At 45.2% G+C, this 19,908-nt stretch overlaps 1 protein-coding gene across 1 annotated transcript; it reads left to right on the plus strand.

The window, feature by feature from the left end:
- The first annotated feature begins 4,614 nt into the window (after positions 1–4,614).
- PGRMC1 (progesterone receptor membrane component 1) lies at positions 4,615–14,998 on the plus strand. The gene is made up of 3 exons (XM_045030110.1): positions 4,615–4,980; positions 8,072–8,227; positions 11,920–14,998. The coding sequence occupies exons 1-3, from the start codon at positions 4,674–4,676 to the stop codon at positions 12,018–12,020; spliced, it is 564 nt and encodes a 187-aa protein (XP_044886045.1). The 5' UTR covers positions 4,615–4,673; the 3' UTR covers positions 12,021–14,998.
- The last annotated feature ends 4,910 nt before the right edge of the window (positions 14,999–19,908 follow it).

A 19,908-nucleotide genomic window follows, 5' to 3' on the forward strand; every position in this document is an offset into this window, starting at 1 on the left:
TCCAACACCCCTGCTTATATGCATCTGATGAAGTGGGTATTCACCCACGAAAGCTCATGCTCCAATATGTCTGTTAGTCTATAAGGTGCCACAGGATCTTTGTCACTTGTTACAGATCCAGACTAACACGGCTACCCATCTGATACCTGCTTATATGGTACTTTACTGCATGGGCGATGCATATTGTAGGCTGAAGGAGGCTTTGCCTCCACAAACAGCCCCACATGGCCCTGCCCACACTCAGCCCCGAGGCCCCCTCCAGCTTGCCGCTTCCCCCTTGGCCCTAGCCCAGGCAGGCTGCTCCTCTTCCTGGGAGTGTGCTGGGGCTGGGGTGGCCACAGCCACCCTGCAGCCAGGACTTGGGGTGTCTGGGACTGCCCAGTGCTGGGGGATGTCCAGGGCTGGGGCTGTGGCGCCTGGTGCTCCAGGGCTGGGGACGCTGGGGCCACAGTGCCTGGCAGCACTGGGGTTACCCAGCCTGTGCTCAGTGGGAGGGGGGAAGGGGCTGGGGTTGGGGTCACAGCACTGCAGGCTAGGGGCTGCCCGCCCAGTGCTTGGGCCACCCAGCAGTGGGGCTTTGGCACCTGGCACTCTGGAGCTGGGGGCCGTGCACCACCCATCCGTCCGGCGCTTGGGGGCTGGAGGCATTTGGGCGGCCCGGGGGTGGGGTGGAGTGGGGCTGGCGGCCACCGGCAGGGGGCCTCTGGGCTCCAGCGGGGGAAGAGGGGCGGCCCAAGCTGGGGCTAGTGTCCCCAGCCCACGGTTCACCTGCCGCCCAGACTTTACTAACTCAACCTCACAAATTCCCTCATTCAATGGGAGTTAGGCACCTAAATACCTTTGAGGATCTGGGCCCTCATCCCTAGATTAGTAAGAGAAACTTCTAGAATGCTGCTAGCAACAACTGTGCTTAAATGTAACTGGAGCTAAAAAAATTCTGAGCCCACTGTGAAAAGAACTTTGGTTCCAATCATCTACACACTAAGGAGAACAATCATAAGAACATAAGAACGGCCATGCTGCGTCAGGCCAAATATCCATCTAGCCCAGTGTCCTGTCTTCCCACAGTGGCCAATGCCAGGTGCCCCAGAGGGAATGAACAGAACAGGTAATCAAGTGATCCATCCCGTCACCCATTCCCAACTTCTGGCAAACAGAGGCTAGGGACACCATCCCTGTCCATCCTGGCAAATAGCCATTGATGGACCTATCCTCCATGAACTTATCTAGTTCTTTTTTTAACCCTGTTATAGTCTTGACCTTCTTCACAACATCTTCTGGCAAGGAGTTCCACAGGTTGACTGTGCGTTGTCTGAAAAATTACTTTATTTTGTTTGTTTTAAACCTGCCGCCTATTCATTTCATTTGATGACCCCTAGTTCTTGTGTTATGAGGAGTAAATAACACTTCCTTATTTACTTTCTCCACACCACTCATGATTTCATAGGCCTCTATCATATCCCCCTAGTCGTCTCTTTTCCAAGCTGAAAAGTCCCCATCTTATTAATCGCTCCTCATATGGCAGCCATTCCAGACCCCTAATAATTTTTGTTGTCCTTTTTGGAACCTTTTCCAATTCCAATATATCTTTTTTTGAGATGGGGCGACCACATCTGCATGCAGTATTCAAGATGTGGGCGTACCATGGATTTATATAGCAGCAATATGATATGTTCTGTCTTATTATCTATCCCTATCTTAATAATTCCCAACATTCTGTTAGCTTTTTTGAATGCCGCTGCACATTGAGTTGATGTTTTCAGTGAACTATCCACAATGACTCCAAGATCTCTTTCTTGTGTGGTATCAGCCAATTTAGACCCCATCATTTTATATGTATAGTTGGGATTATGTTTTCCATTGTGCACTATTTTGCATTTATCAGCATTGAATTTCATCTGCCATTTTGTTGCCCAGTCACCCAGTTTTGAGAGATCCTTTTGTAGTTAAGTTGTGCATACCCTGTGAAAAATTTCTAGGGGCACCCTTGTTCTTTCCTACCATTGAAAATTATAAAGAAAATCAAACCAACTACTTCCCATCCCAACTTTTAACTAAATGCCGCAGCGATCAGCATAAGGAAAAGTAAATACATTGTCACCAATGGTAATTGGCTTTTGGAAAGTATGGTAAGATTTGATGCATATAACTGTGTGATCACTATTAACTCAAACCAAGTTCCTCTGTAGAGTATATGACCAAGTTTCATACTTCAGCCTGATTTTTCGCTGCTTTGCACCTTGTGTGGTGCTACTCAGCTGTGCAAAGACAGAATGTAATGTTACCACTCTGATTTGGTAGCATTTTACACCCATTTAGCATAGGTATTAAAATACACCACCAGGTGCTAGGAGATGAAAATTCAAGCCCCTTGGTAGGTACTTTTCCCCCCATCCCTCAGTTCTCTGGTGACATAGGCAGTTAGTAGTGCACAATCACTGTCTAGACTCCAGTACTTCCTTCTTAAGAGCACTGTCATGAGTAGAAATAAATGGAATACCACAGAAGGAAAGAGCACACAATTTTAAAGAATCAGAACTGGTAACATCAGGAGCCTCTCTGTGTTACCCTCACTGGGCCCCGTCTTGAAGTCCTTACTTAGTCCAAAGTCCTATTGCAATCAAAACTGAATAATGAATTCCAAGATTAGACCCCCTAGTATGAGGCTAGTTCTCTGTTGCTGAACATCTTGTAAAATGCACTCTCAGAACTATCACTTGTGCATTGTTCTTTCATATAACAAAAGGGTGAACACATGGGACCAACCCCACATAGAAGCGGGTATGCAGGTGTATTTGGATTCTCTTTAGTAAATACTATTCAGATCATTCATTTTTCAAGCAGATGATCAAAAATGCACATGCCCAAGCTTAAGCCAGTGGGAAAAAAGCTCTTCTATCAGATTAAATGCTAGGAAATGTATAGAAAGAATGTCTGAGTCTTACTAATAGACTAGCTATGGAGCTTCATGATGGGTTGTAATAAAACAATCCATGCTCCACTTGTGGTTATTCTGTATGTAAGGTCACATTTCTGTATTTCAGTGCGCGCAACAGCAGACATACAAAGTGCCTTTCCACTTCACCAAATCAATTTGAAAAGAATGAGCAGATATTTTATATTGTTTTGTAAAGCAATTGCAATTTGCTGGCTGCTAAATCATATTACAGGGCTCTCTGATGAAACCCTAATTGTGAGCATCTATGAAATCTAATTTATTCATTATAGTTAGAGACTAAGGTGATGTTCTAAAATACAGCATGAGCTATGCAGAAAACATTAGTGTGCTCACAGCACCATCTAGTGTTCATTTTTGGCAATGTAGCTAAAAAATGCCTCTAGTCTAGGCCCAATATCAGCCCTTTTCCTGCTTCTCTTTCCCATCATTGCTAAGAGCAAAATAAACCTCAAAATGAAAAAAGATAAAATGAATAAAAATCATCTTGTAGTAAAGATTGTAAATTCTGATCCTGCAAACACATGTATGCTTAACTTTACTACTACTGAGTAGCCCAATGACAACCTTAAGTCTGGCATTCTCCGAGTGCTTGGCTTTGTAACCTGTGTGTAATTACTTACACTGCAGTAGCACCTAGAGCCCCAGTCCTGGCCGAGGAGGACCCCATTGTGCAGTACACCATATAAAAGGACAATCCCTGTCCCAGAACTTTACAAACCCAGAACAAGATGAGAGAAAACAGGTGACTACAGAGTAGGATGACCAGATAGCAAGTGTGAAAAATCAGGACAGAGGGTGGGTGTGTGCAGGGCCGCTCTTACCCATACACAAACTACACAGCTGTGTAGGGCACCAGGAAATTTGGGGCACCAAATTGGCCCAACTTTCCTGGTGCCCTGCACAGCTGCGTGGTGCTCCAGCAGCCAGCCTGATCCCCTGACTGTCCCCGCTCCTGCCTGGTGCCCACTCCACCCCTTCCCCATAACCCCCGGCCCTGCTCTGCCCCACCTATTCCCATCCCTGCTCTGCCCCAGACCGGCCCCCACTCCACCCCTTCCCCTGAGCTTGGGGGACCGCAGCAGGGGTAGGCTGTGCCCTGCCCTCACCGGGCGGCGGGAAGTGGAGCCACCTGGTCCCAGCCCGCTCCACGGGTGAGTGCTGGGGAGTGGTTTTCTCCCCGCCCCCCAAGCCTGCTCCTTCCGTCCACAGACCTTGGGCACCGCCCCGAGGAGGCCTGGGGCTGTGTAGGGCACCACAGTGTCTAGGGATGTGTGTGTAACAGCCCCAAATCGCAGGACTGTCCCTATAAAATCGGGAAATCTGGTCACCCTACCACAGAGCAGCCCACTGCGGGGGGGCACAAAGGAGCCAGCATTGCTCAGCCGCCGCTTGGCCATGGGGCGAGCAGACAGCGGGGCGGGAGGAGGAGGAGGGGGCGCCTATAAGACAAAGCCCCGAACACCAGCCCAGCCGCTCGGGCTAGTGGCCGAGAGGCGCCCGCCGAGGCCCGGCTGTCATGTCTCCAGCCCAGGCTCTGCGCGCCCCCGGGGCAGGGGCTCCCGCGGGCCTGGCTGGGCTCGGGGCCGCCTGGGCGTGAAGCCGCAGGTCCCGCCCCCCCGGCGGGGCGGCCCCAGCTGGCTGCTCCGCCCCGCTCCGCTCCGTCCCCGCTGGCCGCTCAGAGGCAGCCCGGCGAGCCGCGGAACCAGCCGAGCCCATGGCCCAGGAGGACGAGGCGGCGGCGGAGGCGGAGAGCGGCGGGCTCCTGCTGGAGATCCTGAGCTCGCCGCTCAACCTGAGCCTGCTGGGCCTCTGCCTCTTCCTGCTCTACCAGATCCTGCGGGGCGAGCGGCCCCCGCGCCAGCCCGACGACGCCGAGCCGCCGCCGCCGCCCAAGCTCAAGCGCCGCGACTTCACCCCGGCGCAGCTGCGGCCCTACGACGGGGTGCAGGACCCGCGCATCCTCATGGCCATCAACGGCAAAGTCTTCGACGTGAGCCGCGCCAGGAAGTTCTACGGGCCCGGTGGGTGCGGGGGGCGCCTGGCTGTGGGGGGCGGTGCGGGGGGCGCCTGGCTGTGGGGGGAGGCTGGCTGTGGGGGGCGGTGCGGGGGGGGGCTGGCTGTGGGGGGCGGTGCGGGGGGGGCGCCTGGGGGGAGGCTGGCTGTGGGGGGCGGTGCGGGGGGAGGCTGGCTGTGGGGGGAGGCTGGCTGTGGGGGGCGGCTGGTTGTGGGGGGCAGTGCGGGGGGAGGCTGGCTGTGGGAGGCTGGCTCTCGGGAGCTGTGGGGGAGGAGGAGAGGATGTGGGGAGCTGTGGGGACAAGCTGGGGTGCAGTGGGGACCAGGGGATGAGCTGGGGTGTAGTGTGAGGGGGAAGGTGCAGGGGGGATGAGCTGGGGTGCAGGGGGGATGAGCTGGGGTGCAGGGGGGATGAGCTGGGGTGCAGGGGGAACCAGAGGAGAGCTGGGGTGCAGGGGGGACCAGGAGGAGAGCTGGGGTGCAGGGGGGATGAGCTGGGGTGCAGGGGGAACCAGAGGGAGAGCTGGGGTGCAGGGGGATGAGCTGGGGTGCAGGGGGGACCAGGAGGAGAGCTGGGGTGCAGGGGGGACCAGGAGTGGTGCTCGTGTGTAGTGTGGGGGAGAGGGGTGCAGTGGGAGTGAGGAGAGGCTCTGGGAAGCAGTGTGCGGGAGAGGCCTTGGACGTGGTTGCGGTGTTGGGCTCTGTCTCTCACAGTATGTTCCCATCTCCCTAGCAGAGATCCCCAACCCTTCCTCCCTCTGTCTGCTGCTTGATTGTTGTTTCCCTGTGTAACTGGCAGATCCGGTCTGTGGAGAGGATTATACTGGGGGTGGGAGGCCCATCTGTGCTCTGTCTGGAGTTTAGAAGCCCAGCCCCTCACCCAACTCTCAGGACCTGACTGAACACAACCCAAATCACTGCTTTCTTGTGCAGACTCTGTGGGTGTAGTAAATTACACAACACTCAGTGCCTCTTTCCAGAGCACAGGAGACTGATAACAAGGCAAAACTACCGGTATGGGGGCCCCCATGGGCCAAAATAAAAGGCAGTGGTGGTCTCTAAGGGGGAAAGTACCCCACCCCAGGGCTTTGCAACATATGCTGTCTGCTGGAATTTGGGCAGCTATCAATTTAGAACTGTATTCCCTGCACAACACATGGGGGAGGGGGGAAATGCTCTTTATTAATGCTTAATCTCTCTAGTTTCCTATTTGAAAAACACTTTTGCTCCAGAGTGGCTCTGGGTTTGGGTTGTCTTTAAAATTGGTGAACTTTTGCCTAATTGGAGGTGATACCAGTACAACTAAGTAATAATAATAATAAGATCATAAAGTTGGGAGCCAGTCCTGCAACTCCTACTCACCTAAACTAATTGGCATACTCAGGACTCCTCCTATGAGTAAAGGTTTACTTGTGTCATCAGGGTACAGAACCAAGCCTTTTAGCTATGTACACTCAGACTATATCTGCCTCTTTCACTTTATTTTGATCTTTTTTTGTCAAGCTCCATGCACGTTTACAGTAATCTTTAAATGATGATACTGATGGGGCAGGCAGTTTTGTTCACCTGGCACAAGATTTCCTTTGTAAAGCTGTAGATGGCAGCCCATGAAATCTTTTGTTGATTTCATCATTACATTCCCTTTTTGGTGGAAACAGTTCTATTATTTGATATTTATAATATAGTAACACAGAGTTATTTTTATGATAGTTGTTCCCAATCACAATGACAGCCCCACTTGCGCTATTCAGACACATGCAAAGATGATAAGAGAGAGATAGAGCGTGTGAGTGTGTGAGAGTGAGTGTAAGTTCTAAGGAGGGAAGGATAGCTCAGTGGTTTGAGCATTGGCCTGCTAAACCCAGGGTTGTGAGTTCAATCCTTGAGGAGGCCACTTAGGGATCTGGGGCAAAAAAAAAATTGGTCCTGCTAGTGAAGGTGGGGCTGGACTCAATGACCTTTCAAGGTCCCTTCCAGTTCTAGGAGATTGGTATATCTCCAATTATTAACTTTATTACCTAACAGTCAGGTAAGATACATGATTGATTTGGATGTGTGGTTCTCTATCAGCATAGAGCTTTAAAAAACCTACTCATGAGTTACATCTCAGAACATGAGAGGCTGTATACCATGTCTAATTTATTAATGTAGTCATGAAATTGGGTCTCTGTATGAAAAGGAAAGGGATTCCATGTATTGAAACTCTGTAAAGGCTTCTTATCCCCAGTGCAGGTGGGCAGAGCCTCTAAAGTAACCAGATTTTGGTGTTTCAGCTCTCTGAAGAGGCATTAATGTATCATTGGAACATGTGCTATCCCAAATTTTCTGTTACTTCTGTACAGATAAAACATTCTGCTTACTATTGCAAATAAGTTAATGATTGATGAAGCTTACCAGCACTCCCTCTTGATAAGATACTTCTGACCCACTGTGACATCGATCTCTTGAGATTATTATGAAATGTGCATTACATAATTTTTTTATCTTTACTAGGCACCTGAGTCCAGCCTGATCGCTATCCTTGGAGTAGTGTCAGTCAAGATTCTCCTTCATATCTCAAGCCAACTAATCATCTTTCAGGTCCTTCTTCTTTCATGGGCCAACTCCCTAAGCCAGAAGGATTTGTCAGAAATCCATACCCTTGCCTGGCACTCCATCTCCTCAGACTTCTGAATCCTTCCTCCTTCCACATAACTGACTCCTGTTAGCTGTCTTTACAGGTGCCACCCATATGCCTCAGGCTTGCTCCAGGAAAGCCATTTGCTTCTTGTCATCTCCTTGTGGATAGCTCCCTTTTGCCATGCCCTCCGCACACCAGCTCCTCTTGCCTCCTCTTCCTGATGTCCCAGCACGCTCAGCATCTTCTTTAGTGATTTCGTTTTCTTGTAGTGTTTATTGTTTCGGATTTTTGGGTGTGTATGTACTGGAAAATATCTGGCTCAGTATTACAAAATAGGACAAATTTTACAATACAAATCTTATTTGGGGATTTCTACATAAGGTTCAAGTCAGGGGATCAGCATGTTATTTGGTTCTTGGTACGTGGTCCTCAAAGAAACAGCAGCGTAATAATTACCCCAACATTTTTTTATTTTAAAGAGGGCCCATATGGAATTTTTGCTGGAAGGGATGCATCCAGAGGTCTTGCCACATTCTGTCTGGATAAGGAGGCTCTGAAGGATGAATATGATGACCTGTCTGATCTCAACGCTACGCAGCAAGAGACCCTGAGAGACTGGGAATCGCAGTTCACTTGTAAGCAATTTCAAATACGCTCTCAGTGAAGTAGCTAGCTTCTGTGTATAATGGTGGAAGACATTCAATAGGCTATATCAAATGTCAGAGACAAAGTGGGTGAGGTTAATATTGTTTATTACACCAACTTCTGATGGGGAAAGACATAAACTTACAAAGTATCAGAGGAGTAGCCGTGTTAGTCTGGATCTGTAAAAAGCAACAGAGTCCTGTGGCACCTTAAAGACTAACAGATGTATTGGGGCATAAGCTTTCATGGGTGAATGCCCATGCGTCTCATGAAGTGGGCATTCACCCACGAAAGCTTATGCTCAATACATCTGTTAGTGTTTCAGGTGCCACAGGACTCTTTTGTTACTCATAAACTTATAAAGAGGCCTTCTTCTTAAGGTCTGGCTCACACCTGAAGAAGAGTTGTGTAAGCTCAAAAGGTCTCTCACTAACAGAAGTTGATCCAATAGAAGATACTACCTCATCCATCTTGTCTCTCTAGTATCCTGGAACCAAGGCTGCAGATAAACTTCTATTTGAAAATATTGTACTTTGTTGTAACACTTAAGTTTTCTAATACTGAAAGATTAGAGAGAGAAAAGTCAGTTTTTCCTCTTTTGAGTGGTAGCTTTTTGTTTGGTTTGGTTTCTTACAGAGAAAGAGAAGAGATTAAACCACTTTTTCAAATAGTAAAATGTGACTAAAAAGCAGTTTCATTCCCTGCCAATTTTTTGTTTTGGTAGTTTTAAACTTCTTAATTAACCTGGTTGCACATAGAGTGTTCCTGTAAGGCAGTTAAATTTAGTTGGCATTGTATGGCGCATTCTGTTTTTCTAACATCCTGAAGAATTAAGGAAGCTTCTGGAAAACGGGATGTTTTTCCCCTTGGTACTCCTTGCTTCTCCTATTCTTATTTGAGCATTTAGAAAACAAGGTTCGGAGAAGTAAAATTTTCAGAAGCTTCTAAGTGACGTGCAGAAGCCTATGTTTTATTTTTGAAAATAATTTAAGCACCTTTGAATACTGAGTGAAATTAGTAAATTCTGTATATGTCAAATTAACTATGCAGCATTATTCAGGAATGGCAGCCCCAGAATTAGGGGAGATGGACTGCCCTATGCTCACATCTGGAGACTCAGCTGCTTTAAACTTATTTTGTGGGCAATCGCTTTTCCTGTCTATTCAGGCTTGGATATAAACATACAATGATCTAAAAAATCTGGGCAATACTCTCTCTTCTGTTTTGAACTAGGAGTCACCAAATGAAATTAATTGGCAGCAGGTTTAAAACAAAAGGAAGTATTTCTACATACAATGCACAGTCCACCTTTGCCAGAGGGTGTTGTGAAGGTCAAGACTATAACAGGGTTCAAAAAAGAACTAGATAAGTTCATGGAGGATAGGTCCATCAATGGCTATTAGCCAGGCTGGATAGGGATGGTGTCCCTAGTCTCTGTTTGCCAGCAGCTGGGAATGTGTGACAGAGAATGGGTCACTTAATTATTACCTGTTCTGTTCATTCCCTCTGGGGCACCTGGCATTGGCCACTATCAGAAGACAGGACACTGGGGGAGATGGACCTTTGGTCTGATCCAGTATGGCCATTCTTATGTTTTGTTTTGCAGCTCTTTGTTTTAAAGGCTTCCAGTGTAAATATAGCAGCTATAGCTGCTCTGTGGTCCAGGTTTTTGTTTACTGTTTAAACAAAAAAAATTGAAACTTTGTAGGCTAAAAACTGCTCAGCTAGCTTCTTATACCCAGGAGTTTGATATTGTATAATGATTCTCTACAATAATATCTTCCTGGTGAAGAATATTAACTGCACACTTAACCTGGGTTTCTAGACCAGGAAAGTACTAAGGTAGGTTTGTTTGTTTGTTTTTCACTTACATAAAACAGACTGTAAATGTTATATAAATAACAAGCACTTCAGTAAGAAACATGTAGTGGAAATCCCATATACATTTGGTCTAGATAATATGACCATTAAAGTTTACCAGAAGTCTGGCTGCATGAAGTCTAGAACTTCAACTGATTGTGTTCCTCCTATTATACTGGTATAACATACGGTACTTACAAATGAATGTGGCATATAACCCTTAAGTCTTAAGATACCTACATTCAGACAACTTGAAGTGCGACTTGGCTTTCCTTTCATAGCTGTGGTTTCTGACATGCTCATTGATAGCATGGTCTTCACACCAGAAAACTATTCAAGCTTTACATTAAGCAGTCAGTTGGGGGTCAGACGTAGACAAGTCATTTTCATCATGATCAACTTGTGAAGTCAATAACTTTCATATGTTCCTGTTGTATGTTGCGTATATCGTGTTTCTGTCAAGGGGCTTTCTAAAGAGTATGTGTGAAAATAATCTATTCAGTGTGCCCACATGTAATAAAGTCCTTTTTAAAAGAAATGGTTGAAAAGGAAATAATCCTCTTAGGGTAAAAACCTTTAATTGGAATAAAAAAAAAATGTAGGAGCAAATGTAGACACGGATCTTTTTCCACAGTATCGCTTCCCCTAGTCACAAATAATTAATACTTTAGGAACAGTTACAGAAATGTATTTTTTGTGCAATGGGAATTAAAAGTGGGATGGGGTGGTCTTTAATTTGGTGCCCAACATGGAGAGCCAAGTTTTCCCCAAATAATGCTATTGTTTTATGCTCCTAATTTGCTATTTTGGAAAACCTCCTCATGTAAACACAGCTGCTATTTTGACTCTCATCCTGTCTTGAACAAAGCTGTTAATCATGCCACATTGAATGGTGGTTTTATGATGTGTGTCCTAGACACCAGAATTACACTACCATACGTGTGACCAAAAACCAGCATTTAAATCAGTCTTTCCAGGAGTGAAGTGTTAGTACTTTAACAACTGCAATGTAGTTCCCAAATTTCTAGCAGATTATGCAAATATTTGCCTTTAAATTCATATAGTTTAAAACTATAATATAGCAGGGAGTATAGTAAGATATTTCCCTTCACTTGCTGGAAGGCTTTGCTGATCTGGAGAGCTGTGCTTCATAACCTTCCTCCTTATGCATATGTCTTACTACTTTAAATGCTTCACAAGGAAATATCTAACAGGAATAAGGCTTGTCTGGGTGCACAGTAGGAGAATTCCTATAGTGCCATCTCTAATGCAGGCGGGAAGAACGTTTTTCCTGTTTCCCAGTGCCTGCTCACACCATGAATCTCTGAAAATATAAACCCTTCAAGGTTTTCTTGACATTCTCTAAGAACATTCTCAGGATGCTAGCTTCCAGAACTTCAGAACTGGCATATGCAAGTGTAATTGCGGGGAAGGGGGGCTGTTCTTTCCCACTCACCCCCCCCAAAGTGGTGATTTCATTTCTTCACTGTTATAGTTGGCTCCCTTTGAACATGAGACCTCGAAACTGAGGACGTCATGGGTAACAAAAGTATCCGTGAATGTCACTCCTGGTTTTGGCAAAAGGAGAATTGTATGGTTTGCATTTATTTTGCCCATTTCTCCCATAAATACCACCTGTTATGACAGTAGTAATAGTTTGACAAGTCAGTCACTTTTGTCAGTGTGCAAAACAAATGTAGAATTGGTGGTTCTTGATTTTAATGTTAATGCTATGTTAACCACTGTCTCTACTTTAGTGAAAACATTAGGTTGCATGAGGTAAAAGAATGATCTGTATTCTGTGCTTTTTCTCAATTTACAGTTAAGTATCACTACGTTGGCAAACTGCTGAAGGAAGGAGAGGAACCCACCGTATACTCAGATGAAGAAAAAGAAGATGCTAAAGATCAAAAGAGAGACTAGAGAATGCAGTGAGGAACAATATTTTTGTATCTTAAAGGACCATTTGTAACATTCCAGTTCTGTTTTACAAGTTGTAACATCAACAGTAGTTAGAAAAAGTACAGACTTACTGTGAATTGGATTGCTTTTAAAACCATTCTTAATCTAAATTTACCGGTAACATAAACAAGATTAAATTTCTTCCATAAAAACTGCATGACCTAAATTTCTGTAGGACAAAAAGCACCAGGACAGTGCAAAGGTGAACTGCAACTTTGTACTAAGAAGTTATTTCTGTTTTTCTTTCATCAAAGTAGGTTGAAATAAAAAAAAATAAAAAATTATTTAATGGCTAAGGCCCCAATCCTGCAAACACTTAAGCATAAGAGTAACTTTACACATATGAGTAGTTATTCTACACTGAACTCGATGGAAGAACTTGCAGGATCTGGGCTTTAGATTATAATTTCTATGGGGCAGGGACCATGTCCATAAAGCATCATACCTATCTATGGTGCTATATAAATAATAATTTTAATGGCAGATAAAACTGACATTTTAAAAAGATTTACCACAAGCCTATAGGGGAATCACTGAACATGAATGCTTTTTTAAAAAATCCTCTCTTGCTCAGAGAGGCTATATAATTTTTTTAGGTACTCATATCATTCTTCAAGGATTGATGAATGGCTAAGCTAATTCCCAACTCGGGTAGACACGTGGCCGAGTGTCTACTCGAGTAGCACAATATAGCAGTGTGGCCACAGTGGCTCAGGCTAGCCATCCGAGTACAACCCCATCCAAGATCCTAGGTATGTATTTGAATAGCTAGCCTCAGTCGCTGTCCGTGCCATGGCAGCCACGTTATTTTAGCATGCTAGCTTGATCAGAGCTACCATGTATGTCTCTACCTGGCACAGAAATACACCCAATGGCAGCGAAGACACACCCCATGTTTACTGACAGCCATGTAACTGAATTAATGGTTTTTGTTGTGTTTACCTCTAAAGCATATCTGAAATGTTACAAAAGTTTTTTGGTATTGATTATAAGTTAGACCTCCCACCTAGAGAGGGGCATGACTCAGCTATGACTACTGTTCATTCACTCTTCCTCTTAACAAAACTATTCTAGGGACTGATCCCAAAATTTAATCTAGATTACTTTTTTTTATTGGCAAACCTCCTAATGTAGACAGTTTATGCCAGCAAAAGAGTGCTAAAGCTGGTACAGTTCATCCCAGTTCCCAGAACAAAATCAGTTATACCAGCAAAAGCACTTTATTGCCAGTACAACTGCATCTACACTGATGCTTTTGCTGGTATAGAAGTGTCATTCTATACAGCACCCCTAACTGACGTTACTATACCAGCAAGTTTCTAGGGTAGAGCTGGCTCTAGAATTGTGTTTTAGCGTGTTACTTTGTCTCATAACTCATGTCCAGGCTCGTCTTTTAGCAGGTTCTTCCTTACTGAGTAACCAAGTCGCATACCAAAAAGGGGAATTGAGAATGTCTTTGCCCAGTGAGGAGGGTCAGCATACTGTTAGGACACTGAAGAAATATTTCAGATTGTTAGTGGAAATGTCAAGAAATTAATGACCCACTGATCCCTCATGGAACGCATTCCTTGTCGAAACACTTGCTTGAATGTTGTGTGTGCTCTGTAGTTCTCCATCATTCCCCCTCTGTCAGACCCTGTTGTTGGATTCAGTTAAGCAAGTCAGCATAGGTCCTTGATTTTTAGCTTGTTTCCCTTCTGAGTCCAACAGACCCTGAGTTCATTGGCCTTCAGGACATGTTTCAAGTTACCTATTCACTTAAGCCTTTGCTACAAGAGAGGCATTTTTTTTAAGGTGACTTTTGTTAAATGTTTTTTAAACCTTGGTTGGTTTTAAATCAGATTGAATGTGAGTTTGCAATAGGCCGACCTTGCAGAGCTCTTGCCCACTTGCCTGCAGTATGTATGTAATATATATATTTTAAGCAAAAGTAATGTTTTAACTCTTCGTTAGTACCATAGTAAAAGGTGGTTAAGTGGGTTTTATACCTGGGCCAGTAAACTTTCAAGACAACATTGCAAATCTACCATAGGCACGTTCCTGCACTGAAAGGTTAATAGTGGTCTGGTAGCTTAAGCACAGGTCTAGAGTTAGACTTGCTCTGTAAGCTTAGCCAAATCACTTTAACTCTATGTGCTCCAGTGTCTCCATTGGTAAAGGAGGCCGATACCTACTTCACAGGGGATTGAGCCTTGGTTCTTTCATGTAAAGTGCTTAGAGATCCTCTGGTGGAAAGTGCTATAGAAAGGCAAAGTATTACATAGGTTTTTTTAGCTTTTTTTTGTTTTGTTTTTTCATGGTGCCCATGTTTTGTTTTGTTTTTTTGTTTTTTTTTTGTTTATCATGAGCAGCCTGTGTGATGCTGCTACTGTGTACTTTTGAATGAAAACCAGCTCCATGGGAGCTCAAGCCTCTTGCAAAATCCCTTGTTGCTGATGATCCTATTTGCCAGAGCAGCCCAATGTTCTATAAAACTTAGAGAGGAAACTTTAGGCAGAGGAGCAGACAGAGCATAGCTGCTTACACCGAACAAAAAGGGAAACTCCCTAAACTAGGCAAAATTGTTCTTAAATAGAAAGTGTTCCATGAGGTGCAGCAGCTTTTGTAAACACCACCTAGTGCACTGTGTAAAAATACCTGAGACCGTGTGTGTTCAGAATGACTGTTCTCAATCCATACTCTGGGAACCACTTTGATTGCATTTGTCTTTTTGTAACAGTAGGCCTTAAAACAAAGGGTGCAGTTGTTTGCACAGGTAGCTTGCTAAAATATTATCTGAACCATGTAGGGAGAGGCTAGGCTAATGTAAAACTAGTTATGGGCTTGTGTTGCTTTTTTAAGCCATTTATACCCCTTGTAGACTACTTCTAATGGTTTTACCTCAAATCAGAAAAGTGCTTTTACTTGTTACAGGCAGACAATAAAATTCTTACAGAGTGGTGGTATTTCTTTATTTTATCTAAAGGGACCAAATACAACTTTCTAGTCCCTAGCATTCTGAATTTCAGGTATTTATTTATATATTATTTCCAGTCTGTCAGGTGACCAGGGACAATGCTTAATATACAGTCTCCACTTTGGACACTTCATATTCAACCTTAGCCAGTCTGAGCTGAATGCCTCTGGATGGGGTTTGAAACATACTAATTTTAACTGAACATTTGATTAATGAATGTGCAGTTGACAAGATTGTACTCCAGCACCGCTATAAAACCTGCTTTGCTGTTGCAGATCTACAGCTGTGCAACAAAAAAGCTCAAGTAAGCTTAAACGGTGTATAGCAAGAAAAACATAGAAGTTGAAGGTTTGGATGCCTTCAAGTGAGCTTAATGAGATCAACAATCTATGGTTCCAAGTGACCGAATGTGCTTCTTATGCCATTGCTAAGTTTTTAATAAACCAAGGGCACGTCCACACTACAATCTTAAGTTAACAATAACAGTAGTGGCTGATGTCCACCCTACCCTCCTTCAGTCGGTGGTACATGCACTCATCAGGAGCACTTTCATCAATGGAAGAGGGGCAGTGTGGGGGGCTGAGAGCCAGTACTCTCAGCTCGTGCAAATCCCTGCCGGGAGCCCAGCTGCTCCCTGGGCTTCTCGCCTTCCTGCTCCCAGCTGGGGTTTGTCACTTCCATGGGGGGAAATCCATGCCTGGAGTCCAGTTGGCTGCCATGCTTCCAGTAGGGAATTGAGAGGCTTCAGGGGGAGCCAGGCTCCAAGCTAGGAGCCCCGGGCAGCCTCCCTCCCTGCTAGGAGGGGGGAGCTGGGACTCCAGGGGGGAGCAGAGCTCCCAGCAGGGAGTCTGGGGGGTCAGCCCAGCTGGGGAGCCAGGCTTTCTTGTCAATTTCACGGCTCCACTTATGCCTCTCATAGAGTTACATCGGTGTAGGCCAGGGGTCGGCAACCATTCAGAAGTGATGTGCCGAGTCTTCATTTATTCACTCTAATTTAAGGTTTTGCGTGCCAGTCATACATTTTAATGTTTTTAGACGGTCTCTTGCTATAATATATAACTAAGCTATGGCTGTATGTAAAGAAAATAAGGGTTTTAAAATGTTTAAGAAGCTTCATTTAAAATTAAATTAAAATGCAGAGCCCCCTGGACTGGTGGCCAGGACCCAGGCAGTGTGAGTGCCACTGAAAATCAGCTCGCGTGCTGCCTTCGGCACGCGTGCCATAGGTTGCCTACCCCTGGTGTAGGCACTTACAGGGGTGGAAGCAAGGCTGTAGGTGTGTACGCTGACTTAGGTCTACAGAAGCTGCCTTATGTTGACCTAACTGTAGTGTAGACCAGGTTTTACACTTGACTTGTGTATTGGTTAAAGCAAAAATAAAACCCTATTTTCAAACACTGGGCAGTGGCCACTGCCCAAAGTGGGTTTTAGAATGTTAAAAATTGCTTGACAGCCCCTAAAAAACCTTTCATGGTCACTGGGGCTTTTCCACAGAAGTGAGGGGTGGGCAGGTTTTATATGAAACTCAAGGAAAATAGCAATAATTTAACTAAACCACCAAAAATCAGAATGAACATTGCAAGCACAATGTACATGTACACCCCTCACCCCAAAACCACTGATCTTCCCCTGACCTGGTCTTTCAGCAGCTGTTAACAAACCTCTTCACAGCTGTGCCAACATCTCAGGCTGGCTCATCTGTAAAGATGAGTTTCCAGTTGTAGTCTGTCTGGTTAATATAAACTTTAGGCAGAGCTGACAGGATTAATGTGTGCAACTCCCTGCTCTGGCTTGCCCAACTCAGAAGCTGTACTGGGCCTATTAATTTCCTCGATTTTAACTTCACCCTTTTTAGAGTTCAAATGCAAAAACCATTATTTTGGCTTTAATATGTTTTGCCTCCAAAGTTAACTCTCCATTATTTCTTGGGTGGGAGAACCTTTGAGTTCAACCCATGGCTGCATGTAAGACGCTTTTGAGTAATATTCCTAAATTGTGTACGTTATATAGAAAAACATTCTACATTTGGCACATGTGAATTGAGGACACAATTCCAGCATGGGAGTATCTGTAACAAAATTATAAAACCTTCTGAATGGTGATGTACATTAGAACAAGCTTTGTGACTAGCATCCTAGGAGTGTAATATACTGTAGCAGTTTGGTCTAGGACAGGATGCAGAGACCTGACTTACTGACTCTTTAGAGCCTTATACAAGTCATGTAACACTTGTGCTTCAGTTGTCATGTCTATAAAATGGAGCTGATACTTACCCTCACTCTGTAAAGTGCTTTGAGGGCATATGCACTTATTTAAGTAAGAACTGATCCGTCTAATGCAAAATGAAGGCAATTCAACAGAAGGAAAAAAGTTTACAATGTGGTAGGGGTCAGGTACCACTTCTAGTAAAGCCAATGCCTGTTGCAAGAAATAAAGGGATGTTCTAAATTTTTGGCGGGGGAAGGGAAAGGAGGGACGGGAGAATTGCTTCATAAAATGGCTGATGTTTTCTCTTGATAAACACAGGGCTAGGGGAAATGGACAAACTATATTTGCATTTGCTGTGGCTTAATCCCCTTTTCCAAGTATCACCAGCTACTGTGACTAAGCAGCACACCAGGTAATTGAACAGATTTCAGATTAACAGAGCATCATGTGCAGATTAGCAGTTGAGACTTGCCCATAGTCACCCTAGTCTGAACTGTCGGGGAATGGGGACAGAATTGCTGTGGGCATGTATAATATACAGAGAGCTGTAGAATTCTGGAAAAAGAAAAACCTACCTACTTTCATCTCCAAGTAGCCTTGGTTCACTAGCAGCTGCTCTGTAAGGGCCATAAAACTCCAAAGGCTTTGCATCTACCCCTTAACTAATTAGCTGTAAGTAGGCATTACTTTAGGTTCTCTAATTATGTAAGAAAGTATGCTTCAGTAATGAACGGTCACAGCAAACCTTATGTAAGCAGTCACACAAGACTGAGGCGGGGCTGAAAGGCTCCATGTTTATGCATTGTTTGGATTTTTTTTTTTAAATCTATACAATAAAGGGGATTTACATCTGAATCTTTATATTTACTAGATCTTCCAGTACATTGTGTGCTATGAATTCAGTTTGTAACCTGCTACCCTTCAGCATTTTGCCCCACATGCTCTTGTACTCTGTACGCACAATTTGATACCAGTTTGTTTGTTAAATCAACAGAAAGTGGCAGAGTCTGAATGCAAAGCAAATGTTTGTCAAATGGTACTCAGTCATGTGGAAAGGACCTGGATTATTTCTTCCCTCTTTTCTACTGCCTAAGCCAACCCAGAGAGTGGTGGTTAAATCATTGATAAAGAAATCTTGCCAGTCATTCTTACATTAGTCATTTAGAGACAAGTGGGGAAATTTGTGTAAAGTTTTGGCTTGTAAATGGGTGCTAAATGAGAACAAATGCCACAGCCATTGTTAACCTCACTTCCTAGATATGACTAAGTTTTCCCCTTTTCAAACAAGTGGCGCCTTGGTGCTTTTTCACACCTCTAGGCCTCCTTTCATTCGCATTTTTGTTCAATACCCAGGCTACTCCCCACAAGGGGGAACGTGATCACTTTACCGGGAAAAATGAAGGTAAAAGTTAAATTCTCTCTATGGATTCACCTATCTTTGAGCCATGTTATATCCTATCAGAGCTAGTACAAAAGTTAAAGGGAAATGTCTCCTCAAGCAGAGCAGAAATGCAGTAAAAATAACACTATTCTTAGATCATATTTCTTGGTTTTAAAATAGACAGTGGTGTCTTGTAGCTTTGTCAGTCCTAGGGCAGTAGACAGACAAGCTAGGTGAGGCAACATCTTCTGCTGGATCAACGTCTGTTGGTGAGGGTGACAAGCTGTTGAGTTTCCACAGAGCTGTTCTTCAGGGCTAGGAAACTAAGGGTATGTTTACACTACTCGCCGGATCGGCAGGTAGTGATCGGTTTATTGGGTATCGATATATCGCGTTTCATCTAGACGCGATATATCAATCCCCGAATGCACTCCTGTCGACTCCGGAACTCCACCAGGGCGAGTGGCAGTAGTGGAGTCGCGGCCGTCGATCCTGTGCTGTGAGGTAAGTCGAAATAAGATACTTTGACTTCAGCTATGCTATTCCCGTAGCTCAGGCCTGCACAACTCATAAAATGGCGAGGGCCATATTACTCCAAGGAAAACAGCTGAAGGCCGACCCCCCCCCCGCGCCTCACCAACTCCCCCCAGCACCACCCAGTCCCCTGAAACACAACACCCCCCAGAACCACCCAGCCCCCCTCGAAATATTCTCCCCCTCGCCAGCACTCCCTGCCCTGCGGAAACAAACCCTCCTTCTCCAGCACTGCCCCACCAAAACAGCGGTATTGAACCTTGGTAATATGTTATAGCGGGCCCCTAAGGTAGTATAATTAAGGTAAAAGAAAAATGTCTTTTTGCTAGAAGTAGAATAAGATCTTCCCCCAACTTTGTAATCAATTGCCCTGTTGAATGAATGAGTAGTGACTGGGGAAGGCGTGGAAGGCAGCATGTCCAGACAGCTGCAACCCTTGGCGAGGGGATGGGAGCCAGACCAGATCAGGAGAACAGGTCAGCCGCTGACTCCTCGCTCGCCTCCTCAGCCCCCTATCCCCCCCCCCCGGCTCGCCTACTCACCCCTTGCCCGTTCAGTCGCTGCCTCAGCCCCCATTACCCGCCCGCCCACTCACCTCCTCAGCCCCTCACCCCACCGGCTCGCCTCCTCACTCCCTGCCACTGCCCGCCCACCTCTTCAGCCCCACTTGCCTACTCAACCCCTGTGGGCCACACAGTGAGCCCCCGCGGGCCGCATGTTGTGCAGGCCTGCCGTAGCTGAAGTTGCATATCTTACATTGCCCCTGCTCC

Source organism: Mauremys mutica, chromosome 9 (genome assembly GCF_020497125.1).
Source record: "Mauremys mutica isolate MM-2020 ecotype Southern chromosome 9, ASM2049712v1, whole genome shotgun sequence".
NCBI lineage: Eukaryota > Metazoa > Chordata > Testudines > Geoemydidae > Mauremys > Mauremys mutica.

Bases quoted from the DNA above. Each gene is read 5' to 3' on its own strand.
- PGRMC1 (XM_045030110.1), top strand. From the start codon at position 4,674: ATGGCCCAGGAGGACGAGGCGGCGGCGGAGGCGGAGAGCGGCGGGCTC. The intron at 4,981-8,071 runs GTGGGTGCGGGG...TTTATTTTAAAG, and splicing joins CAGGAAGTTCTACGGGCCCG to AGGGCCCATATGGAATTTTT. The intron at 8,228-11,919 runs GTAAGCAATTTC...CTCAATTTACAG, and splicing joins CTGGGAATCGCAGTTCACTT to TTAAGTATCACTACGTTGGC.